Source organism: Ochlerotatus camptorhynchus, unplaced genomic scaffold (assembly GCF_037179485.1).
Source record: "Ochlerotatus camptorhynchus isolate MF236.1 unplaced genomic scaffold, CSIRO-AGI_Acam_v1.1 ptg000240l, whole genome shotgun sequence".
NCBI lineage: Eukaryota > Metazoa > Arthropoda > Insecta > Diptera > Culicidae > Ochlerotatus > Ochlerotatus camptorhynchus.
In genome coordinates this window covers 305,903-333,460 of record NW_027040730.1, presented here as the reverse complement: position 1 = coordinate 333,460, position 27,558 = coordinate 305,903, and the positions used below count along the sequence as shown (strand labels likewise).

General features: G+C 39.1%; 1 protein-coding gene across 3 annotated transcripts in view; it reads left to right on the top strand.

The window, feature by feature from the left end:
* The window catches only part of Hil (Hillarin), a 68,726-nt gene that overhangs the window by 8,612 nt on the left and 32,556 nt on the right, over nucleotides 1–27,558 (top strand). The window contains exons 1-2 of one of the 3 annotated variants that reach the window (XM_065225878.1): nucleotides 6,843–7,036; nucleotides 8,805–9,493. In XM_065225878.1, the coding sequence (XP_065081950.1) occupies nucleotides 9,305–9,493 (189 nt within the window). In that variant the 5' untranslated portion in view covers nucleotides 6,843–7,036; nucleotides 8,805–9,304. Of the gene's footprint in view, nucleotides 1–6,842; nucleotides 7,037–8,790; nucleotides 9,494–27,558 lie in introns of those variants that run through there. The other 2 variants (XM_065225877.1, XM_065225876.1) reach the window with 2 other exon arrangements.

The window sequence follows — 27,558 nt, the reverse complement described above, 5'->3', positions numbered from 1 at the left end:
GTATACTTACGAGTTCAATATATAGTGTGCCTGTGACTAATATCTATTGCGCATTTGGTGACGTTAACACTTGTGCTACCATCTTTCGAATGCAATATTTTGACGCTAATGAGTTCAAATCTCATCCCTGAACAAGTCACAAATGACCCAAGAGTGTTGAAGAGACTATAATAATAAAAAAACCTTTGAACCGAAAATGACAATAAGGGCGTAAATAAGATTGAAATTATTTTAGAATCACATGGGAAATGTATACATATAGACTCGGAAACTACTGAACCGATCGGTGTGAAAATTTGTATGCAGGGGTTTGTGGGGCCGGGAAAGGTTCTTATGATTGTTTGATACCCCTCCTCTCTCTGTAAGGGGGGGGGGGGGCTCTCATACAAATGAAACAGAATTTTTTGCATAACTCGAGAACTAACCAAGCAAATGTAACCAAATTTGGCATGTGGAGGTCATAGGGGGTAGCCCCTTAGATAAGAGAGCGGGGATCTACGTACAATATAGCATTTTTTTTTTAAATCGGCGCATAAACTCAAGCTAATATTGAATCCCAAGCAAGGCCGGGCATACACTCAGCTAGTGTATATAATAAAATTATGTTTGACTACACCAAGGTCTCATTTGTCTTTAGGGGTGCAATAATGAATGCTCGCCACGCATGACAAAATCTGGTCAGAAATAATTATTTTATGCACTCAAAACTAACGTACACCCGGCCAAAAAAGTTCCGAGAATCCCAACAGCCGTGCTTACGTCAAACATTTCGGTAAAACATTCAATTACCATGAGATCGGCAAAGCAAAATTTACCACAACCGACAAATTTTGTCCATGCTTTCGGAAAAATTGTTTACCGTTTATCGGTATTTTTTTTTTCGTTAATCCCGGCAGTTTTTCTTTTTTCATTTATTTGTAATAGGGGAAATGGATCCATAGGCCAACATTAGAGCCATTTCCCCTATTGATTGAGACTTTGAAGAGTAAAAAGAACAGAAGAATTTAACAACTTTTTTTTATTCACGCAATGGTTGAAAACAGGCCAGTGACAAGGCCCATACCAACAGCAGCGTTTGACAGTAGGCAGCATGTCCCGGGCTCAAATCGTTTATTTTGCTGTGCTGGGCCCGCTGTCACAATATAACATGTTGCCTCCGCGCGTGCCACTGGGCTGGTAGAAATCGATGGTTCACCGATGGTTGAAAACGTCCTCTATTTCAACCTTGTTTTTCCGTTTGGCTAGCACTTTTCGAGCAGGAGAAAATAACTAATGAATACCTCATTCTGACCTGATACCAAAATTTGGTATTGACCAGCATGACATAAGAGGTAAAATACCCAAGAATAATGCCAAAAAATAATACATACAAAATACTTTGTAAATGACAAAAATTGATTCATCGATACCAAAAGAATATCTGTGTGGTATTGTTTTGGTATTACATTATCATAATTTGGTATTGAAATAGTATTGTGGGAACATTTTTTTTTTTTGGTATTATTTTTGACGTAGGACTACGTCTGTGATTTCTATATCGGTGTACACTTTGTGAAAACCGAAATTGGAACATGTAACAAAATTACGAAAGATTTTGAGCGTTAATAACTCAGCTGCCCCTGGACTAATTTCAATAATTTTATCACTAATCGATCAGAAATATTTCTGCTGTTAAATTTTAAACTTTATCATTTTTCAAAATGACATTATTGAAAATTGCACGAATGTGCAACTGTTCCAATGAAAATTAAAATTATCGCCGATTACCTGCGAAAAGCGATTTCCCTAACGCAGATTTCAAAGTTGAATTCCATCCGGTCTAACCAAACGGTGTTTATGCAATCGCCGCGTGGTGAGTGGTGGTGTTCTCCAATACACAACGAAAGTCTACCTGCAAGCAGCGATCTGCAGCCCACATGAGCATCCATAGAAGGAGGAAGAAGCCGCACCGCTATTGATCGGAATCAGTTGCACTTCGTGAGTAGCTGTGGGCCATCTATGTCAAGCACACCGTACTAAAGAGTATAAACAGATATAATCCCGCTCAAATTCCTTTTCCTACACAAAACACAAGCTCCTGCTACAGTTAACAAATAAGATTTATTATATAAGACCACCTAGTCCTACGTCAACACCAACCCCATAGGGTTGTCCCTTGTAGTTTTTGGTATTTTATCTCTTATATCAGGCTCATCTATACCAATTTAAGGTATCGAGATATTCGTTCCTGTTCGGGTTTCGCTTTCCATGCGCTCCTAACAGAGTGGTCAATTTCATTCTGACAGTTATGTAACGTATTCTCGGCAAAACAAAAGTCTGTCTTCGTTTTGATAGATATTTTAAGTATTTTCGGCAAAGTAAAATATGAATGCCGTAAATTGTTACATTATTTAGCTGATTTCGGCAGTTTGAGATTTTTTCAATTAGATCAGTGATTACTATTGACGAGGCTTGGTAAATGATTTTTTAACCGAAATTTTGCTAATTCGGATCTGGGAATTTCGGTAAAATATTATATGTTCAACGAAACATCGGCAAATTTTCAGTTAACTCAACTGTTGTGGCAATATATTTCACCGAGGACTGATTTTGATTTTAAGTTTGTAACCAGGTGTGTGTTCTCACATATACATTTAAAAAAAGCCATACATAACTCGTTAATTGTATTGAAATTTTATCATATAGGAAGATTCAAAAAATTAACTGGTATTGTATTGTATGACAAAAATACAAGGAAAAATAAAATAAAATGGCGAGTGTCCACGGTCCATACAAATTGTCCACGTAGGAGATGGGTATATAGGGTGTCACAGAAAGTATAAGCACATTCTCAACTCGCTGCCATTTCTACTCCGATGAAGCTTATCAGCTGTTAATCAATGTGGGAAGGCAGCTCCCACACCTGGACCCTACCTATCGACCCATCAACTCATGAACCGGGGACCAACGGCTTTACTTCCCTTCCGAAGGAAGGTGTGATCAGAGATGTTATGCCTCAGAACATCCCGGCGGCGCCGACTGAGATTAAACCCAGGCCAGCTGGGTGAGAGGTAATCACGCTTACCACTACACCACCGGTGCCGTTCTTCAATGTGTTTTGTTGTTTACTTATTGTTCAACAAGTTTGTGTGCGTAAAGTGCATTTTTTTTACAAAATCTTCAAAATGCGAGGCATTTCCCCGGAACGGCGCAAACATATCGTGCACACATTCTTGTGGTCTCCTGAGTTAAAGTCTAGAACAGCGTTTCTCAATCTATGGGTAAGGGTAGCAACCCATTGATTGGTGGGTCGCGGGCTGCCTTTGGTGGGTCTCGGAAATTCAAACAGACAGGTCTGAAGCATTTTAAATTTCATACGCTAATTTAAATCTCTTGACCAAGAATGCAAATGCTAGGCTTTTAACGTCTCTGTAGCGAGCGCTTAGTGTTCTAGATGTACTTCAACTTTTATTGTTTGTGGATTTTCTATACCAACCAATGCATAAAAATTTGTATATTGTTTGGCAAGCATTATGATACTCCATGACCAGAGAAGGCGGGAAAATTTCCAACCCGAAAGATTACCTCGAACGGACCTTGAATCGAGCCCGCAGTTCCGGCTTAGTAATATCGTGGCTTTACTGACTAGGCTATCTGAGGCCCTTGCATGCTCATACCACATGGATACATGTTTTTCTCAATAATTAAATCAAAAGATGTTACGATCACAATTTTTCTTTCTGAGAGTTAAACACAGCGTTTTTATAATCATTGAGTAAGTGAGAGAGTGCAAATTGATATAATCGCTTATTGTGAGTTTCAAGAAGCGAAATTGACATGAGTCAAACACATACTTTACAACCTATATCTTACAAATAAAAACAATGATCAAAACATAATTCCAGGGGATGGGATACCTTTGTTAATTATGTATATCAAAATATATTTAGATATTATAATTTTATTAACTAAGCCATGAAAACAAAAATATTCGTAGAACAAACATTATTTAATACAAAGATGCATGGTCATTATAGGTGTCATTGCTTATTATTGTGGCTAAGGAATTCAATTTTGACTGACTAGTGGGGCGCGCCTTTGGAGGGTGTTCCAACGCTCCGAAGGGTACAAATAGCGGGACCTTTTATCGGATTATCGGATCCTTGCGATAAATGCAAGAATGACAACTGTAAAAAAAATCGAATACTTCAACATTTTTCAATATGTACCGAACAGAGGATAAAAAATAGATGATTACAACTTACAGATAACTATTTTTAAACACTGAAAATACACTAGTAAAAAATATATAAGAAATTACGGATTCTAATTTCTAAATAATTTATCTATGTTTTCGTTCGTGAATGTTGTCAAGTTCTAGTCCCTATCCCTTTTGCCTCTTGCAAATTTTTGCCTTGTTACCTACCTATGTTTAGATCAAGCTAACTATTGGCTTGCTTGTAAGATTTCGTTGAATTTGAAATGCAATAGTGGCAATCCTTCTTTTGTAACATCCCATGGATGAGTTGTGGATACTTTTTTTTCCATGATTTACAGTGTGTTTCCAAAAATAAAGAACCACACAGAGAGATTTCTCGATCTTCTTCGAAATCTTGATGAAACTCATATTTGTTTACTCGTACTTCAAAATAGCAGCATTTATCGTCTTGTATTAGATACTTTCCAGTCGGCATAGTTCCAAAATAAACGATCATTGTGATTTTAAGCTTAAAACGCTCTGGTTTCTTAAAAGTACTTTACAGCTTGAAATTATTGTTACACTGGCAAAACTGTCAAAACCATTACTATCACTATCACTCGCTTAACAATCACTTGTAACACTTACAATCCTGACAGTAACCCAAAAAAATTGAAATATTGCTGCATGAGACATCTATTCTTCGGGATGTCTTAAATCTCCTTGACGTAGTGTATTTGAAGAAACACTTAGTGGGCACTCCCCCCTCGAAAACTATTCACTTGGTATATGCACAGCCCCCTAGGATTTGAGAGAACTATCAAAAATTTAAGATTATATAACATTCGCAAAATTGTACATGTAGAATGGTAAAGTGTACCGTTCACCAGGATATTTTTTTCAAATAAATATAATAAAATATTTATTATAATATTATTGTCGAGAAGAAGAAAATGTGCTGTGATCAACTTCACTCCGTTTTACGGTACTTGAAATTTCCAGAATATATAGAAAATTTTAAAATTATTCGATTGCGCCTTTTTCCAAGCAAGAAGAAATTTTGGAACGCTGTTGTCAATAGAAGAACAAAAAAATCAGTCTGCTTACAACGAAAAAATGGTTTCCAATTTAGATCTCCTATGCTAAATCATTCATCTACATTTTATGAATTAAATATTTCGATTTCCAACTTCTTTGATATGCGGAAGGAATGGTAAATCTCTGTTTTTAAGAAGCAATAAATAAAAACCAGCGGAAACCAGCATCGCATTGCAATGCATTTTTTTTACATTTCCTTTCGACTGATGAAAGGTTTCCAAAGAAATTTTTTGCCATCGATGGCAGTTCCTCGATGCTGTTGACACATTCTACGTGACGTTACAACGCGTTTTGCCTGTTTTTGACAGTTGTTCTTGTACTGTATGTGAATAAAATTAAAAGTAACTCCTAAATATTTTTTTCAGATTTGGAAAGTGCGTTAAATTTCCTATAAGAATTGATCAAGAGTTTCTAATTTGAGTTGCCCAAAACCTGTTGGTGAGTAGTTGCTGAGTAGTGTAGTTTAGAGGTGCAAAACGTCACGTAACGTCACGCAACACAGTCACTCACCGAATCATTTTGAGCTACTCAAATCATAAACCCTAGATCAATTATTGTAGGAAAATTATCACACTTTCCAAATCTGCAATAATATTTTAGGGTTACTTCTATTTTTTTTATTTACACATCCCGATAGAATGTGTCAGTTGCTACTTGAGCTCGCAGCTCACTCATTTGGTTTCACTCGCAAAATGATATTTTCTTCACAGTTGTAGCGAAGTATCAATGCTTATTCCATGAGATCCTATGGATTCTATTGATTAACATTGAAGATTGAATTAACTTGTTTCTAGCTAATTTGATTGAGAATTATTTATGGAAATAAATAGAGTGAAAATTATAATGCATGTTTGAAAAAAGCGGTAGTACCATAAGCCATCAACCGACATAAAAAGGCATCAAGGGTCATATTTCATCTGAACGAATTCTAGCAAACAGGCAAACATGTAAACGTTGATCGCAAACGTTGTTTCACCAACATACATCAACCGGCCAGAATATAACACTTTTGGGTCATTCGTGACCTGTCCGGTATGAGATTTTAACTCGTGACCTTGGCGTGAGAGCGTGGATGTTAATCACTATGCCGGGGAAGTCCCCAACCAGCAAGATTGATCAAATTTTGACCACCACCTAACTAGATCATCATCCTACTTATGCAAGTGAGAAGCATTTTTTTGAGAAAATTAAAGACCTACTTCTGGTTAGGTTTAAGAGCTAATATTCGTCACAATTAACTAATATGGTTGGCTGGCTCAACTACATCCGACTTGATGCATTTCAATGTATATTTAGTTCAAATTTTGACACACTCGTGAGTGAGTTAGCCATTCATCAAACGTGAGAGAACCGCTTATTACAGGGAGAGAATTTTTCTCAATGAAAACGCTACACAGATGGAAATTATGCTAGTTACAACTTTTCATTATTCGTTCATGACGATGCTCAATATGCCAACAAGCAATGTGAGAAACAACTGGAGAAATTTATAGAGAGAAAAACGAGAAGGCATGCGTTTTCTTGCGAGCGAAATGGAAGTCAGCAACATATTTTCTTCGCCACTGCTCGGAATGGTAGTAACGAGTCGTCAGTCGAAGCGATACAATCGTTGTATACCCAAACCGCGAAACCGTCCGCGAAACCTGCAGCTCTTTATCCAATCTCATGAAAAATGGAATGGAGTGAAACGAGTTTTTGAAAAAATAAAGCCACATATTGCAGCTAAAGTAATTTCGCCGCACAGCAGCAGTGTCGCGAAAGGTAAAAGTGACTGAAACGAAATTAATAACCAGAAGTAAAATCGTATATATATACACGATGGTTGAAGTGAAATTTTTATCATTTTCTCCCGACAAATTTATTACTTTTGAGGAAGGAATTAATAGAATCCGCACACGTGTGACGAGTGCTTTCGCGAACCTGTTCGAAACCTGTGGAGATTATCAACATTGATGCTCGTACTAGTTTGCAAGTGGAATTGTTGTGCAAAAACCTAATCAAGGTGTGACAAGAAATTCATCAAATGCAGCAAAAGAAAATTAGATTACTGGTGTTGATGGAAATATTGAAGTTTGTTTCAATGAACTCCATGCATAAATAGTGTCTTATATATATATATACATTTTTGTTATACAAATTTTAGAACAGTTCTTTGAACGTTAGTTAGCATACGAAACGTAAACGCAAAATCCTACCTTCCCTTATTGGCTATACATCAAAAGTTTTGAAATAACGATGTTCATAAGTGGTCAACCCGCGGTACAATAAGTTACTCAAGGCAAACAGTCGCTGCTGACCAACTAAAGACTCATCATCACTACCTCACCATGTTCAACGCGGAATGCAGATGGCACATTTCTCAAATTATTGCTCACTCTCAAATCAAGGTTCGTCGCTTGCTGGGATCATCACCGTTGCGGCTGCGTTCAAGTCTTTTGATTGTTTTACTTCTTTTACTGGTTTTCTCCTCGCGCGTTTCTTGGTCATATTTGGTTATGCTTATTCCGCTTCTTTCAACTCCCTGAGTGTATATGTCTGAGACTGTGATGTCACGAAAATAACTGCCGGCTATTCAATCAATCTGACACCAACATTGATTTTTTAAGGATTGGCTCTAGACGCAGAAAAAGCTTGTGTTCAAAACAAGACCAAATGAAGAATCTTGAAATCGACTTATGTGTTACAAGTTACCTTGCGCTTCACGCAATCCTTAATAACAAGACGTCATCTCTATGCTTCATTTTCCCACAAGTTTTTTGTGCGTTGAATAACAGCTTCAGTCAGTGACCCGGTTACAGTTATCGTTTTATATGCTTCGCTTGTTAAACTTCACATAAATTACACAGCCTAACAAATGCCAGTACATGCTAGTAGTAATGTACAAAACGATACATTAGATGTGAGATAAAATAGATTCTGTGCTACAAACTGAACAATCACATTTCTGAAGTTGTTTCACGATGAACCTAACAATTAGTAAGTTTCTCGAATGACGCAGCAGCTATTTTGAATAACCGAAATAATATGCAATCATCGAGAAATTGACACATGCAAGATACATAAAATTATTTAATAATTTTTATACACAGTGTTATGCCCATACACTTTGGATCACTTTAACAGTCAAATAGAAATGGCCAAAATATATATATATATATATATAGGACGATAACTCTGTATTCAAAGTATATGAGTTACCATTCCACTATCACCACAAAACCGGAAATTCGCAAGTGCCATACCAACGATCACATTACAGAGAGATTGCGTTATTTGCGGATGGAGTGTTAGCCGGTATCGTTTTTTTTTTATTCCTTAATACCTGGTTTTTGGTAATAAAGATACCATTTTCAGTCAGTATCCTTGCTAACAAAGATCAGGCAGCTAGGAATTAGGAAAAAGGAATACCGGCTAAAAGTTGATCCGCAAACAACGATACCGCTCTGTACACTTATGATCTCCATTTCTCTTTCTTATCTTTTTTCCCCCCTCCTAATATGTTGTCCCCTCTGCAGGTGAAAACCGATAGAAAGCAAAATTGTGGTAAAGTTTTTATTTCATGAAAATGAAATAAAGATATTAAAAAAAGATTACACGCGCAATCTTCGCAATTTGGCAAACGACAAAAAAAAAGAAACAGAAACGCCATGTTAAACGGCGCCGGTACCGAATAAGTGATAAAAGGTAGAAAAACCTAGGCAAAACGAAGACAGCAACGATGCACATAGTGAGTGAATATGTAATATGTACGTAACCCCGAAGGGAAATTTAGAACCAATCAATTACAACGGACGCGGTGCTCACCGACGAAAGTGTAAGTGAAGCCGAAAAGTGAAACGCCAAAAATAATCAAAATGAACTTTTGATCTTCGGTGGTGTAATGTTATAATTCGCGCACGAAGCGTAGAGTTAAACAGCAAGTGGAAACTTAACAGGAAAAAATCGAGAAAAAAGTGTCTGTAAATTAAGAGTGGAAGCTAGTCGGTTGTTTTCATAGTTTAAAAAGCTGTAAAGCTAAAGTGAGCAAACATGTATCGACCAAATTTCTACGAGTCAACATGCCTGCGGTGCAGCGAGATTGTCTATCAAGTGGACCGCGTGGGACCCCTCAAGGATTTTACCTTCTTCCATTCGGGCTGCTTCAAGTGTAAAAAATGCGGAACCAAGCTTACACTGAAAACCTACTACAACAATCAGCACAACCACGATGATAAAGAGGTAGGTGTACGATGTACAGTGCGAAGAACATACTGTTTAACCTGCGTTGAAAAATCACTCTACCGTCAATACTGACTTACTTCGTTGGGGGAAGTGTCCAACTAAAGCAAAAAAGTAGTAAAAACATACTGCTTCCGTTAATACTTGGAACTGCTTTCAGCAAACGATAAGTCACGCTAGTGCTTCAGCGAATGACGCATTGCCAATAACGTATGATTACAGGGCTAAAAAATCCCTCTATACAAATGAAAAGGTTAGTTCTTGGTCCCGTGTCTGGAAGAACTAGCAGATTCTGTATCTTCTCCTAGGAGCAGTTACAGAATCTATGTTTTTCTGTAGGGGACGGGGTAAGAACTTCCAACAGGGTAATACTCAAGATTCTTGAAAATTTTCAATACATAATAGATTCACAATATGTTTTTATCATTTTGAAACACCTTGTAGCTCCCGAACTTACAAAAAGCCAAAACAATGAATCATAACAAACTTCTCGTTCGGTGGGGCTTTTCACGATCTAATATTAAAAGCAATAAATCTAAGGATTTTCGATGAAAAAACAGTGTTAGTTTCGTTACTCTTCGTTAGGCTGTACTCCTTTTGTGACTGTTGATACATTTGTGTAAAAATGTATTAAACATGTGAAAATACAATACTACAATACAGTGAAAATGTAAATAAGGGTTAAGATAGACCACATTTGACGGCCACTGACTATATTTTTGAATTCTCATGTGATTTAACGATGCGTTTTGATTCAATATGATTTTGACCACTTTCCCGAGGGTACTCCGAATATACCCAGGAGGGGCTAATGTGGTTCTGGACACTCAGTTTTACTTCCATTGATCATATTTTCAAATTCTCATGAGATTTTATATGCCGTATTATGAGTTTGTTACGTTTTTGGTCATCTCTAGACCTGTGCTCACCGGTACTTGTTCTGGCTTTTTTCTTGGAACCGATCCCAAAGACATTCAATTATGAAATTTGTGGTCATAACATCTATCATTCGGTGCTTTTTGCGTCTAATTTGATGCAGTGGTTACCAAAAAAAAACCCGTCATGGTATCCCGAGCAGGAACCGATAGCTAATCGAGTAATGATATCTAATGGGGATTTCGGTATGATTTTGGTATAAAACCTTGTTTTGATATTATTCAGTTATCGAAAAAAAAATTGTAAAATATCAAATGAATACCAAAATAGCAAAATGTGATCTTTCAGTTTTTAGACAATAACACCAAAACAGAGTTATTGAATTGGTATTAGCAGACCTTAAAAATAACAAATTTTGGTATTCTAGCATCTAAAAAAAAGCGTCTGTTATCCGTTTGTTATTGTAATAACTAAATTAGGGGAATTTACGTATTCTCGTCAATCTAAGCAGCGTCCGCACTTCTATTAGCATTTTCTCAGCGTCACGCACATATATGACGTGTCTGTTTGTTTACATTCATCTGCTGCTTGCTTCTCTATGCATTCCAATCGACAGAATTTTTCAAAACGTTTTGAAAGCGTTTTTACAACCCTCCAAACTTCTCAGGTGAGTGTGACTATTGTCGGCAGCCTCTTTTTCTTCGGCAACGTTCCCATTAGAACTGCGTGTTAACCAGCTGTTCTATTATCGGCAACTCGAAATTGACCCCATTTTGTAGTGCGTATGCTTCATTTGAAGAAAAATGTGGCATTACTGGATTGCTCGATCGTACAAATATAATCAGATTGAAGCTGACAGGCTAAACACTCGTTTGGATACATTCAGGGAAGTGGGTTGATGGGAAAACATAGTGAAATTAACGTTTAAATTTTGGTTGCCGAAAACAGTCAATGGGTGCCGAAGCCAACATTTACTAAATAGGGTAGTTCGTTATTCGAAGAACATTTTTGAGGTATTATTTTTGGTATTTTGCATCTTATGTCAGCCTCACTAGTACCATAGAGGTAGCTCTAAGACCAGCAGGTCCCGAAGAAACGTGCTCAACTTTTTGGTTCCGCTCTGGTACTATCTTCGGTCCCAAGCTAATCGATGCACCCCTCGAAACATAGGAAAATCCACGAACCCCTCATATTATCTGTCAAACTTTCATAGCTAATCAAAACAAACATAGTGTAGTATTAGACTTTCGACTAGAATGGGGTACGTTAATCGATTTGTTTGGGACCAATAGGCTAGTCAAGTAGTGAGCCAATTTTAAATCGTTAGTTTCCACCGGTTGCTAATACCATATTTAGGTTGCCAGTTATGCTATTTTCATACCTGAATTTGGTATTAATAAGTTATTTTTTCCTAATAACTAATGAATACCTAACTCTGATCTGATACCAAAACCTGGTATTGATCAGCATGACATAAGAGGTAAAATACCAAAGAATAATACCAAAAAATTGCATACAAAATCCTTTGTAAATAACAAAAATTGATATTTGGATACCAAAAGATTACCTGGGTGGTATTGTTTTCGTAATGCAATTCCATAATTTTTTATTAGAATGGTAGTGTGCGAACATTTTTTTGGTATTATTTTTTGGTATTTTACCTCTTATGTGATGCTCAGACGAGGCTCGGTAGCTCAGTGGTTACCGTTTCTGCTTACTGAGCAGAAGGTCGGGAGTTCAATCCCAGGCCCGTCCCCTTCCTTGCAATTTTTCACTTTGCCTTATTCTAACCCACTAGATTTTAATGAAAACAAATTCTTCTTTAACACCGATCGCATCACTTACCACAGTGTGGGTCCTGATCTAAAAATAGAAATTGGATGAGTGCGCGCGTGTGTGTGTGTGTATGTGTTTGTGTATTATAATCGCTCTACCAAAAAACGATCCCTGCGTGTGCGTGTGCTACCTTTCCCCACATCCAACATCCCAGTGATTTCTCGTGGAAGCGCAGAGGATTTCTCGGTTTCCTTCACAGCGAGTACCACGTCAACACATTCCTTCCCATTCCCTGACCTGCATTCGGACACGGCCGGCGCTGGTATTGCTAAATATTAGATCTCCAGTTCTTACACATGTACGTGAATTTTCCGAATTATGCAGATTTTGTAAGGAAACAATAAGTGGTCAATTGTGTGTTTTGGGCAATCATTCACAATTTTGGTAAAAGTTCGGACATTTTGGATACTGTAACGAACTGAAATGACGTCTGAGACTAAGTTGTTTAGTAATTCTGGGAAAAATATACGCTGTAATGTTTTATTTAGTAATATTGAGTCAAAATGTTTTAAAATGAAAAATCTTAACAAGTATATGTTTAACATTTATAATTAATTTTTGAAATACAGCTAAAAAATATGCAAACTTTTGGGGTCATAAATCCATGGAAAAATTGACAAAAATAGTAGATCATTTAAATTTGGTTACAGGGGAAATGGACAACGTATAAATGTTTGTTATGTGCGCCACAACGAAGTTATTGATGGCAATTGGTTCTTAGGCATTACAGTTGAACGTGGCATGAAGATGGGTAATTATGGGGTTTTGTATCATTCTCCCAGTTCAAGTAATAAGCGTTTTATTGAAATTTTAGAGAACTGGCTCGAGACATTTTTAGATTCTAGTAAATTAAATATACTTGCGTGTGATTTTAACATTAGTTGGCATGATACTAGCAATTCGAATCATCTGAAGCAATTAGCTGATTTCTTTAATTTAAAACAATTAGTAAGTGAATGTACGCGTATTTCCCGGCACATTGACCATGTTTATTCTAATTTTGATTCTGTCAGTTCAGTTGCTCAAGCTGATTTGAAAATAACCGATCATGAAACTTTAGTAATTAATGTCTTAGACCATGTTAACGATAATGATAATTTTGTAAAATTGAAGTGCTGGAGGAAATATTCGAAGCAAGCTGTTTCCAATATTGTTGAGAGAAGCGTGGATTTTCCATTAGTTACCGGAACTTTAGATGAAGATGCAGCTGTTCTTACTAAGGTTTTGAAAACTTATACCAATAAATTAGTTGAACAAAAGTTTGTTTCTTTGAAAAACTCGAACAGCTGGTACAATTTGGATCTTTTGCGTCTTAAACGTAAGAAAGTTGGACAAATGACAAATGGTACAAAAAGTTTTGTAGATCTAATAGTGATAATCATTGGAATAGGTACACGGTCGCGCGTAATAAATATTCACAATCGATAAAGAAAACTCGATGTGAATATATTCAAAGGAAAATTGATCAGCATCAAAACAACATCAAAGAGTTATGGAAAATTTTGAAATCTTTGATGAAGCCTAGTAATTGTAAATCGCGGACCATAACTTTTGATGGCATATTAGAACAGTCAGAACCAGTAATTGCTTCTAAGTTTAATGACTATTTCGTCTAGAGCGTTTCACTGATCAATCAATCTATTGAACTGATCAAGGAACCGGACGAAATAAAACAGCCGATTAATAGTAACTGTAGATTTGATGGTTTTCACCCAATTACATTAGATGAACTTAAAAATATTTGCTTTTCATTAGGAAAAACGGCTGGAGTAGATAATGTTAATGCTAGAGTTATTCAAGATTGCTTTCATGTCATTCGACACACTCTGCGGGACCTTATTATTCAATCATTGCAATCTGGGCACGTGCCGCATATTTGGAAAGAATCTTTAGTTGTTCCTATACAAAAAGTTGCTGGGACGATTAAAGCCGAAGAGTTTCGTCCCATCAACATGTTGCACACATTAGAGAAAATTTTAGATTTTGTTGTAAAAGATCAGCTGTTAGAATATTTAAATAGTAATTGTTTGTTGATACCGGAACAATCGGGATACCGGGAAGGCCATTCTTGTGAAACCGCGTTAAACTTAGTGTTAGCTAAATGGAAAAAAAAATGGAGCATAAAGATACGATTGTTGCTGTGTTTTTGGATCTAAAACGTGTTTTTGAGACAATTTCTAGGCCCTTATTGTTGAGAACAATCAAGCGCTTTGGAATTTCGGGTTCTGCATACAAATGGTTTGAACGCTATTTATCTGACAGAACACAAAGGACTGTTTTTAATGATTTTGTATCTTGTCCCGTTGACAATGACCTTGGAGTGCCTCAGGGAAGTGTATTAGGGCCCCTTTTATTTATTATGTATATTAATGACATAGGACGAGTTTTACGGTTTTGTGATATTAATCTTTTTGCTGACGATACCATGTTATTCATTGCAGCTAAAGATTTAGAAGAAGCCGTTTCACGCTTGAATGAAGATTTGCGTTCTCTAAGTAGATGGTTGAAGTATAAACAATTGAAATTGAATATAAGTAAAACTAAATTCATGATAATTTCGCAGAATCGTGTAGATGATGATGTCTCTGTTGTTATTGATGATGAGACAATTGATCGCGTTCAGGAAATTAAATATCTTGGCGTGATTATTGATGACAAACTTAAGTTCAATTCTCATATTGACAATGTCATCAAGAAAATTGCCAAGAAGTATGGAATTCTATGTCGCTTGAAAAACGATTTAACTATTGGTAGTAAAATACAGTTATACAAATCAATCATCTCCCCTCATCTAGACTTTTGCCCTTCCATTTTATTTTTGGCCAATGAAACACAAATATCGAGATTACAGCGTTTGCAGGATAAAGTAATGCGTTTGATTTTAAGATGTAATAGATACACTTCCTCAACTTTTATGATGGACGCTTTGTATAAATGTTTTCAATTCGATGCCTAGACACATCAAGCGTGCAACTACACTTACAGAATTTAAGAGACGCTGCATTTCACATGTAAAAGCTGTTTATTGAGCAGTTAAATTTTTATGAATGTTTTTAATCATGTATCTTGACAAAGTTATCTCTAACTGATTATTATGTATGGAGACTGTCATAAAGACATTTTAGTAATTTGTGTAGCATATACAAAAAACTACATTGTTTGCCTCGATGGTGATGATGGATTTTAAGTTTTTTGATTTTGTAGTAGTAATAGTAAAAATAGCTTTGAGTAGTTTACAATGGTTTGAGCCTCGCGCGCGGAATACAGGTATAAATGACTAATACGTGGAAATTGTGGCAAAAGCCTTGAATTAGTAAAGGGTTGGCTGGAAGTCGTTTCCTTGGATATAGTCCTGGTACTGCGGAAGCTTAAACGTGTAAATCCCAGGTCACGTGTAAATGGAAGTATTGTCGAGGACTACACTTGGACTCTTGATAACTAGTTACACCTTTGTATTTTTTTTTTGTTGATGCCTATAGCACAGACAAACAGACGTAACACTTTGAATAAGTTTTTCTTGAAATCATAGTATCTCAAAACATAGTACCTCAGTAACGACATCTCTCTAGCTTCTCGCGGAAAACAAGATTGCTCGCTAACTCCCAAACAATATTGCATGAAAGTTCTATAGAATGTATAGAAACGTCAAAGTGATCCGATGCCAGCGCTGCGGCGAGTAGTTCGCGGAACTGATAATATTCAAATCAACCGTTAAATGCGTGAACGAAGATACACAATGAAGTGTTACGTCTGTTTGTCTGTGCCTATAGCATATTTAACAGGACATTTATATCTGTAATTATAGCCAGCTCGATTTTGTTTGCAAACCTGGTTAAAATTTTTATATTTAATTATCTTAACGATAACTCGTCCAGTTCAAACCTTTGTAGGGGTAAGAGGTGGGACCATCATCATCATGTAATGTCGGCCTAAATGCCCCTAATTTGGGCCCATACATAAATTCAGCAATCGACTAAATTTTCAACAGCGACCAAAAATATCAATTAGTACCGTCCCAATGATGCGTTCATCTAGATAAAATTGATAAATAGCAGATTTTTAGCGATGGGACAATCTTAGATCGATAGGCCAACATTAGAATCAAATATCAACAGATCAATTGATCCCTCGTTTTAACTGCAAAAATACCGCGAAAGTGGGTTATTCCGCGCAGATTAACAATCAATTTGATATTGTTCATGCAAATGGTTAACGTGTAAATATGTAAAAGTATGCCTTATGTATGTTTTAGGTAACTGTCAAAAATATACAGCTTATACGAGAGTTCAGTTTCGAACCCCTTCGGATACGCGTTCGCTTTCGTAGTTTTGGCTTCTTTTGCCTGATCAGCGATGGCACTCTGCCTCCCGGACGGATATACGTGTGTGATTGGTGGTTTTCTCGCTTTCTAGAAAGTTTTAGAATCGAGAAAACGTTATTGATCATGTTTGCAAACATCAGAAGAGATGTCGTTATCTGAGTTGTCTGAATTGCCCATAACGCGAGAAATACAAGTATTTTTGGATTCAGCACCCCTACTTAAGCAACATGTGTTTTTATTATTGTTTTTATATGGAAGCGGCCCACTGTACAGTGATACGTTGCTTCGTCTTATCATGACCGATTTCCCTCTTTCTGCTGTAGTGGCAGTTGGACAAATTAATAGTTGCATTCTTAAAACATTGATAAAATAAAGTAAAAAATAAGCGCTTCTGTTAGTACCAGATCGAAATATATTCTGATAAGATAAATTAGATTTTAGAAATGTCGAATGACAAAACGTCGAAGATACAAAAGTTTGAATGAAATAATCGCCGGATGATTCAAAAAGAGACGAAAGTTCGAATTGTGCGAGGGTGTGACTCTATCTACGATGCAGGAAATATTGTTTTTGTCTTGCTGGTTGGCTGCGCGCACGTTGAGTAGATAGAAAGAAGATTTTGAACGATTCTGAAAATTTCCGGCAAAAAGAAGATGCACGATGCAAGTAAGGCCTGTACTCCAAAAAAATGCACCAGACAAAAGTGTTCGCCAAAAATTTATTTTAAGTCGGATTTTCTTGAAACTTTCAGGGAATGAACTAATACATATGGATTATGTTTCGGCACAATTACTTTATTCAATTTCCTTTCCATCGCTGAAAGCCCGCACCTTTCCCTTAAGACCCCTCATTACATTTTGTGCAATGGTGGAGCCGCCCTTTTTGGTCACTTTCATCCATTCTTTCTTCAACTCCAGCTCGTTCTTAAACACCTTGGACGATTTTTGAAATTTGGCCTTCATTATGACCCAAAATCTTTCCACCGGACGAATCTCTGGTGAATTTGGGGGGTTGGTGGTTTTTGGTATAAAAACAACGTTATTGTCTCTGTACCAATCCAACGTCGATCGCGCGTAATGGCATGATGCCAGGTCCGGCCAAAACAATGTCTCGCCTCCTTGGGACCGCAGAAAAGGCAACAGACGCTTTTGGAGGCACTCGGTGCGGTAAATTTCGCTGTTGATGGTACCCATTGTGATGTACGGTTTGCTCAGTTTACCGCATTGGCATATGGCCTGCCAGAGCAAGTATTTTTTTGGCGAATTTGTCCACTTTCTTCTTCCTTATGTCTTCGGGAACATCAAACCGTGATTTGGCAACGTAGAACTCCAGCCCCGGTATCTGCTTTTTCGTCTGCCTTGATGTAGGTTTCGTCATCCACCACACACATCGGTTTCGTTAACCACTCTCGATACAGCTTCCATCACGAGATTTGGCCGCCGTGTTTTGTTGATCACGCCGGTTCGGTGCCTTCCGGACCTTGAATACACGAAGCTCAGCTCGTTTCATGGTTTGCTGAACGAACCAGGCGGAACACTTTGCCTTCAGAGCCACGTCGCGAATCGAAAGGTTCGGATTACGCTTGAAATAATCCAACACCTTCCGGGCCTTCACAGGGTCAGCTGTCTTCGATTTTCTTCCACCTCCAGCCCGCCGCTCAGTCGGCTAGGACTCCTTAAACGATTTTACCACCATTGTACTAGACACAGTTGTATGGGTGATTCCCAGTTGTCTTCCGATCCATCGCATGGTCGCAGTAGGATTTTCCATGACGGCGCGCAAAATTCTCCGGCGATTTTCTTCTTGTTTCGATGACATCTCAATAACCACTAAACTGATTGTTATGAAATTTTGCACATGTAAACAATTCACCCCAAACTAGTTATACCCAGATTTTCATCAATTTTATGCATTTTTTTCGAGTACAAGCCTTAGATGCGAGAAATGAAAGAAGATTTTGATTGATTCGCTAATGTGAGATTTTTTAGAACAATCGGAATGGTGGTACATTTTGTTGTGAAGCCCACTTTCATGAGGGCAAATAGTGGAAAGAACACTTTACAGACTAAAGACACCGTTACTTTGAATATTAAATGACTAATCATAAAAATCGATAAATTTGCAGTCCTAGCTTTCAGTGCCAGGGGATGAGGTTAACAAAAAAAGTATGCAATCTGCAGTAAACTTGCAAATTGATTAATTCAACATCAGCATGTAAAATAAATGTAATAAAGTCCTAGGATACTGTTCCGAAGGATTCACCCAAAGGTTATAAGAAAGAACGAGCAAAGATAAAAAGAAGGAAAATAATGATAATGAGACCCTGATGAATGTGGGCGTCTTAGTGGAATACCTGTATAATACCACTACCTTTATTGGTTATACTTGACAGATACGCGTATTCCGTCTACAATGTGCAGACTTCTTCAGTGTCTTGTTCTAATACTTGAGCTATTGTCACCATTCGACGATTAGTCTATTCGAATTTTTATTCCTATTTGCGCAAATTTAACATTGCGTCCCTCATTGAGCCATTCAACCTTTTGTTCCTCTTTGAACCATCAAACTTTTTGTCCATTCGACCTTTTGTCGATCCGTCCTTCATCCGTTCCACCTTTTGTCCATCCGTCCCTTTTTGAAATATTCGACCATTTGTCCATTCAACCTTTTGTCCCCATTGTCTCATCATTCATTTTTTTGTACATTCTACCTTTTATCCTCCTTCGCATCATTCAACCTTTAGTTCATTCGACCTTTTGACCCCCTCATCATCATTCGACATTTTGTTCATTCGACCTTTTGTACCTTCAACCATTTGTCATTCGACCATTTGTCATTCGACCATTTGTCCCGCAACCCTTAAAACATGAATCACAGTCAAAATTGAACGCTTCTTTTTGTACCAGATAGAAATATGTTCTGATAAAGGCGGCGTCCATACATTACGTAACGCTTATACGGAGGCGAGGGTGGGAATTTATACATTGGGGAGAGAGGGAGCAAAGCGTTGCGTTACGCAAACACAGACAAGAAAGATAAATTTTAAATAACATTTTTTTTTTGTTTTTTATGTAAAGTTTAAAAATATAGGTCAAAAAATATCATCACTAAATCTTGCTTGCAAAATGGACGTGCTTTAATTTTCTATCTTGACTATTTTGCTTTCGTTAATCTTTTGAAATGCAGGTATTGGGGTTTACAAATTTCCCGGGAGTCTACAATTTAAAAAGATATTTTCCGGGAATAAACAACAATGCTTAGAAATCAACATTAAAGATGGTTTTTGGCGTTAATATATCGGTTTCGAAGAATGCTTGGAGGGAATATTCAAATTCAAGAATTAGAAGACACTATATAATGGCAACATTGGCAGAATCCAAGCGACACATACAGTACCGCTGCGCTTACGTGGATGCAACGCATCGGAAAATGCGCAAACACAAACCTTTCTTCTGAGGTTGGAATCTTTGAGTCGTATGAGAATACGGGAGGGTTACCAGTCTTCTTGATATGTTGTCTTCGATTAGATCCAAGGGATGCAGTGGTATTTGCAAATATTAGAGGAATACATAATGCTATGTAGATTTTGTATTGAATGCAAAGTTGATGAGTCTACCCTACGTCCAATTTTGTGTTATGGATTGATGCTTCAATATGAATTATTTTAATGTTTATCCTTGTATAGAAAATTTGTCAAATGTTCGACTGGCATCAAATTAGATCGATCTGATTTCAGCCAACGTTTGTCTGAAAAAAAAAATCTGAATTTGATTAAGTTAGAGGATAGCGGTGCCGGTGGTGTAGTGGTAAGCATTTGCAAGCGCCTTCTCATTGCCCGGAATCGAGCAATAAGATGGGACCCACGCAAAGGTGATGACAAAAGATCTTATGAAAATACGAGGAGTGCAATAGCCTCGACAGAACTGAGACCATCCGTAAAAATAAAATAATGATCTGGTGCAAGTGAGGCGATCGTTTCTAGCGTATAATGTATTGCCGCCAGTTCAGCAACATATTGCATTCGAGAAGCGCTATGAAATTCGTTATAAATACCAAAAACCAGCGGACGCCTCTATTAGTGATCCATCTGTGAAGAACGATCTTGCGGAATTAACTTGGCCAAACTTTGCAGCGAAAATTGACGGAGCAATCATGGAACGATGGTGCTCTGGGATTCCGCGAATCTCTTGCGTCATGGATAAATCAAAATGAACTGAATTGCCGAAGTCAGAGAAGCAAACACGATAGGGATTATGCTGGGAAGGGCTGACATAAAACGAGTTTGAGGGTTTACCTCAAGAAGCTCCTCAAAGTTTGCAATCACCAGTGGGTTCACAACGGTTGAGGAGCCTGAGGGACAATTCCGAAAATCGATCAGAGAGTGGCAACATGCCCGCCAAAAGACAGCGAAGACAGCGATACTGGATCTGTTCCAGTTTGATAATGTGCGTTTTAGCCGCCGACTGGAAGCAGAAACTACCGTACTCTAAAACCGATAAAATCGTTATCCGGTACAACGTTAGAAGATCTTGCGGAGAGGCTCCCAACCACGTTCCGGTAATTGTACGGAGAAAATTGATCCTTTGATGGCATTTACGCTTCAGATACTCAATGTGGGATCTCCAGGTGCATTTTGAATCGAACCAGACCCCAAGATATTTGAAGGACATAGAATGAGTGATCGGTATAAAAAGTTATAGTAAATAGCAAAACTTTTCCTAAATGCGCATTTATGACCCTTTCCTATCTCCTGAATAATAAAAGTTTATGATGACCATGTTATAAAGTTCCACTCATTCCACTGCGTCCTAGCAAGAAGTACGGTCGACTTAGTTCGCGCTCCGCTATTTTGGAAGTTTTCTCGCTATTCGCTTGATTTAAATTGTCAGTTTTTTCTCGCTTAGAGTTCCCAGCTAAATAATTAACTAAAAGTGAGTTTTTTTCTGAGAAGAAAGTGTGTTTTCGGCATCATCGGAAGGAAAATTGTTTTTACGATTGCCAATTCGCCAACCATTTTGCGCACCATCGGTGCGTGGTAACGCATACCTGCACACGGATCATCGTCATCGAGTGTCAGCATCTGCCTCCGCATTTACACCGCTCATCTATCATCGTGTGTTCAGCTGAGTGCCGACCCTCATACAAGCACACACCAACGAAGACCGCCCGCACACGCTGATCGAAGATCATCCACGCTGCGCGTCGCTCCGCTGCTGCTGTTTAAACGCTCGGTGGTAGTAGTATAGGAGTATCAGATAAGTTTTTGTTCTTGTTTCTCTCTTTCGCCCATCTGTTAAATTTTAAGTTTGTGTTCTGTGTTTGTAGTTTTTTTTTGTGTATTGTGTCCGAGTGATTATCGTTTCAGTGGTAGAGCGTTTTTCGCTCCCACTAGTACGGCAAAATGGACATTTTGTCGCAAGACGAAATGGACGTTTTGTCAGAAGATGACACCACTTTGCCACGCGATGGCAAGAAGGGTCGAAAACGTACGTCATCTCAGAAGAAAGATGATGTCATCCCTGGTTCATCGTCTCAGTCTGGCAAAGGACAGGCTCAGATAAACCCCCGATCGCGAGCCTATCCAGATGACTCGACTGGCCCATGGGTTGTCTACTTTCAGCCCAGAAACAAACCTTTGAATGTAATGCAAATTACGAATGATCTGACGAAGCGATACTCGGCCGTGACTGAAATCACGAAGGTTAGGCACAATAAACTTCGTGTCTCCGTCTCTAACCTGAAGCAGGCTAACGAGATTGCTGCCTCCCAGCTCTTCACGCTCGAGTATAGAGTTTACATCCCAGCTCGTGATGTGGAGATCGAAGGTGTGGTCACCGAAGCGAGTCTGACCCCCGAGATCTTGGAGAAGCAGGCGGTTGGCCGTTTCAAGAACCGTTTGCTTCCCCCGGTGAAGATACTGGATGTCCAAAAACTGGGCTCAGTATCTGTCAGCGAGGGTAAAAAGAGTTTTACCCCCACAGACTCGTTCCGTGTGACCTTTTCTGGTTCAGCCCTTCCTCACTACATCGAGCTGGGAAAACTTCGACTACCTGTGCGCTTATTCGTTCCCCGGGTCATGAACTGCCAAAACTGTAAGCAGTTGGGACATACGGCCTCCCACTGTGGCAGCAAGGCACGCTGTTCCAAATGCGGAGAGAAGCATGGGGATGACACCTGTGCAGCTACCGCACCAAAATGCGTGTACTGTAAGGGAACTCCTCATGCTCTCTCGTCATGCCCGGTGTACAAACAACGCGGGGAGAAATTACAACGCTCACTTAAGGAACGTTCCCGGCAGTCTTTTGCAGAAATGCTTAAGACGGCCACGCCATCGACCAACGACAAAAATCCCTTTTCTCTTTTGTCAGATGACGAGACTGACTCTGACTTGGCTGAGGAGGGAACTTCTTTCTGTTTTTCAGCACGGAAACGAAAACGCATCCGTTCGCGGAAAGTTGAGAATGAAGAACCCCAAATCAGCTTGCCCAAATCAAGGAGTGGTGGAAAAAAGGAAGTTTCTACTCCTCCTGGATTCAGAAGAACTGACTATACCCAGGATTTTCCACCTCTCCCGGGGACATCCAAAACCCCTGATGTCCCATTTTTAAGAACAGAAGCCCCTTCTTCATCTGGGTTGTTCTCATTTGATAAAATTGTGGACGATATTCTCAAGTACCTGAATATTTCTGATCCTCTCAAAAGCATTGTTCTGGCAATGCTTCCTACTGTGAAGACCCTCTTGAAGCAATTGACATTGAAGTGGCCCCTCATTGCAGCAATCATTTCCTTCGATGGATAATTTTCCAAACGAGGTCGGGGATTTGATCACTATTCTACAGTGGAATTGTCGAAGTCTTATTCCTAAATTAGACTCTTTTAAGTTTTTAGTTCACAATAATGATTGTGATGCATTTGCTCTTTGTGAAACTTGGCTCTCTTCAGATATAGATCTTCCTTTTTATGATTTTAACATTATTCGACTGGATCGTGAGGATTCGCGTGGAGGAGGGGTACTTTTGGGGATCAAAAAGTGCCATTCTTTCTATAGAGTGAATCTTCCACAATTTACAGGTATTGAAGTTGTCGCATGTCAGGCTATTATTAAAGGTAAGAGCTTTTGTATTGCTTCTGTTTATATTCCTCCTAGAGCCGTTGTTAATCGAAAACAACTTTCAGATATATGTTCAGTACTTCCTGCTCCACGGTTGATTATGGGAGATTTTAATTCCCACGGTACAGGCTGGGGGGAACTGTATGATGACAACCGTTCTACTTTTATATATGACCTCTGTGATAACTTCAATATGACAATTCTTAACAATGGAGAAGTAACACGTTTGGCTGGACCATCTTCGAATGGAAGTAAATTAGACCTCACACTTTGCTCTAACTCATTATCGTTGGATTGCACGTGGAATGTGATCCAGGATCCCCACGGTAGTGATCACTTGCCGATCAAAATTTCGATTGCCAGTGGGTTCAATCCGTCGGAATCCGTTAACGTCGCGTACGACCTCACTCGTAATATCGATTGGACAACGTTCAAGACCGCGATAGAGGAAGCCGTGTCGTCGGTAGAAGGGCTTCCACCGTTGGAGGAATATAACTTCCTCTCCAATCTGATTTTGGACAGCGCGCTTCGAGCTCAAACTCGGCCGGTTCCAGGAACGTCTTTGCGTAGGAAACCTCCTTCCCCTTGGTGGGACCACCAATGCACTGAGGTTTATCGTAAAAAGTCCGACGCGTTTAAGCTTTTCCGGAAACGTGGAACACCCGTGTATTTCGAAGCGTACTCGGCTCTTGAACGCGAACTCAAGAGCCTCATCAAAGCCAAGAAACGCGGATACTGGCGGCAATTCGTGGACGGATTATCGCGCGAAACGTCGATGAATACGCTTTGGAACGCGGCGCGAAGGATGCGTAACCGGTCTTCGAACAACGAGAGCGAGGAGTACTCAGATCGTTGGATTCTCAAGTTCGCGCGAAAAGTATGTCCTGATTCCGTGCCGGCACAGATGATTCCTCGCGAAACGACGAATTCTGTAGACGAGATCAGCCAACCTTTTTCAATGCTGGAACTCTCACTCGCGCTCCTTTCGTGTGGCAATTCGGCTCCGGGGGCTGATAGAATCAAGTTCAACTTGTTGAAGAACCTTCCAGACGTCGCTAAGAGGCGCATGTTGAACTTGTTTTGTCAGTTCCTGGAGCGCAATATTGCTCCGGATGATTGGAGGCAAGTGAGAGTTATAGCCATTAAAAAGCCTGGAAAACCCGCTTCAGATCATAACTCGTATCGTCCCATCGCGATGTTATCGTGCATTCGAAAATTGTTGGAGAAAATGATCCTTTTTCGCTTGGACAAATGGGTTGAGACGAACCACCTACTCTCAGATACTCAATTTGGATTCCGTAGGGGCAAGTGAACGAACGACTGTCTCGCGTTGCTTTCCACAGAAATTTAGTTGGCTTTTGCTAAAAAAGAGCAAATGGCTTCTGTATTCTTGGATATCAAGGGGGCTTTTGATTCAGTATCCGTTGAAGTCCTTTCAGACAAACTCCACGCTTGTGGCCTTTCCCCATTGAATAATAGCTTTTTGTACAATTTGCTGTCAGAGAAACATATGAGCTTTTCTCATGGAAACTCTACAGCTTCTCGATTTAGTTACATGGGTCTCCCCCAGGGCTCATGTTTAAGCCCCTTTTGTATAATTTCTACGTCAGAGAAATTGACAATTGTCTAAGTGACAACTGCACGTTGAGACAACTTGCAGATGACGGCGTAGTGTCTATGACAGGGCCCAAAGGGGTCGACCTGCAAGGACCCTTACAGGATACCTTAGACAATTTGTCTACTTGGGCTATTCAGCTAGGTATCGAATTCTCCACGGAGAAAACTGAGTTGGTCGTTTTTTCTAGGAAGCATAGCCCAGCACAACCAAAGCTTCAACTTTTGGGTAAACCGATCACTCATTCTATGTCCTTCAAATATCTTGGGGTCTGGTTCGATTCAAAATGCACCTGGAGATCCCACATTGAGTATCTGAGACGAAAATGCCAACAAAGGATCAATTTTCTCCGAACAATTACCGGAACGTGGTGGGGAGCCCATCCGCAAGATCTTCTAACGTTGTACCGGACAACGATTTTATCGGTTTTAGAATACGGTAGTTTTTGTTTCCAGTCGGCGGCAAAAACTCACATCATCAAACTGGAACGTATCCAGTATCGTTGTCTTCGTATCGCGTTAGGATGCATGCACTCGACTCATACGATGAGTCTAGAAGTGTTGGCGGGCATGTTGCCACTATCGGATCGGTTCTCGGAATTGTCCCTCAGGCTCCTCACCCGTTGCGAAGTTATGAACCCACTGGTAATCGAAAACTTTGAAAAGCTTCTTGAGCTGAACCCTCAAACTCGTTTTATGTCATTGTACTACGTGTACATAACACAGGATGTCAGCCCTTCACAGCATAATCCTCATCGTGTATGCTTCTCCGACTTCGGCAATTCAGTTAGTTTTGATTTATCTATGACGCGGGAGATTCGTGGGATCCCAGAACATCATCGTTCCATGATTGTTCCGTCAATTTACGCTGCAAAGTTTGGCCAAGTTGATTCCGCAAGATCGTTCTTCACAGATGGATCACTAATAGAGTCGTCCGCTGATTTTGGTATTTTTAACGAATTTCATAGCGCCTCTCGAATGCTTCAAGCTCCTTGTTCCGTATATGTTGCTGAACTGGCGGCAATACACTATACGCTAGAAACGATCGCCTCACTTGCACCAGATCATTATTTTATTTTTACGGATAGTCTCAGTTCTGTCGAGGCTATTCGCTCTATGAGGCCGGTAAAGCACTCCTCGTATTTTCTCATGAAAATACGAGAGCTTTTAAGTGCTTTATCTTTAAGATCTTTTGTCATCACCTTTGCATGGGTCCCATCTTATTGCTCGATTCCGGGCAATGAGATGGCTGACTCACTTGCTAAGGTGGGCGCTATGGAAGGCGATATTTACGATCGACAAATCTCCTACGATGAATTTTTCTTCATTTATCGTCAACAGTCACTCGTCAGCTGGCAGAATAAGTGGAGTGAAGGGAGTTTGGGACGATGGCTACATTCGATCATCCCTAAGGTGTCGAAGAGTTCTTGGTTCAAGGGGTTGGATGTGGGTCGAGACTTCATTCGTATGATGTCTCGCCTCATGTCCAATCACTATTCGTTAAACGCTCACTTGTTCCGTGTTGGGCTGAAGGACAGCAATCTCTGTGAATGTGGACAAGGTTACCAGGACGCAGATCACATTATTTGGTCTTGTGCTGAGCATCGCGGAGTCAGATCTGAACTGTACGATTCCCTTCGGGCTCGAGGTAGACAACCTAATGTTCCAGTTCGGGATATTTTGGCTAGACGCGATCTGGAGTTTATGAAACTCATATATGTTTACTTTAAGAATATTAACATTAGATTGTAAGTTTTATTAACCTTGTGTTTAGTTTGTATTTTGTACGTGTGGGTTTTTTTTTATGTTTGTTTTCAAGATGAATAGAAATTAGTTCATGTTTTAGGATTAATTAAATATTTGTATCGTAAACCACATTTCAAACCTCCCTCTCCCTTTTCCCATCCAAAAAAATTGTGAATCCCCCCCACTAACCTCGAGACAACCGCGAGTATCCGGTCCAGCTCCTTTAACTTTAAATATAAGAAATCAATAATGTACAACAAAAATGATAATTCGGCTCTGTAAAGTTTATTCGATTGAGCCTGTACAAATAAAGTAATTAATAAAAAAAAAAAAAATAAAGTTCCGCTCAAGATTTTTTTTTTTGTAAAATTCTTGATCGGTCTACGCTATTGCACAATCACAAGTTATTATTTTTTGGATGAAATTTAACAGCGATTGTGTCTACTCGTCTGATTCACGAATCATAGAGGAGAGCTCCAGATAGCCTACTATATAGTCAGCAAAGCCGCAGCATGTCATGCTGGTTACCGGTATAATCGAGATAGGATACTAGTCCGATAA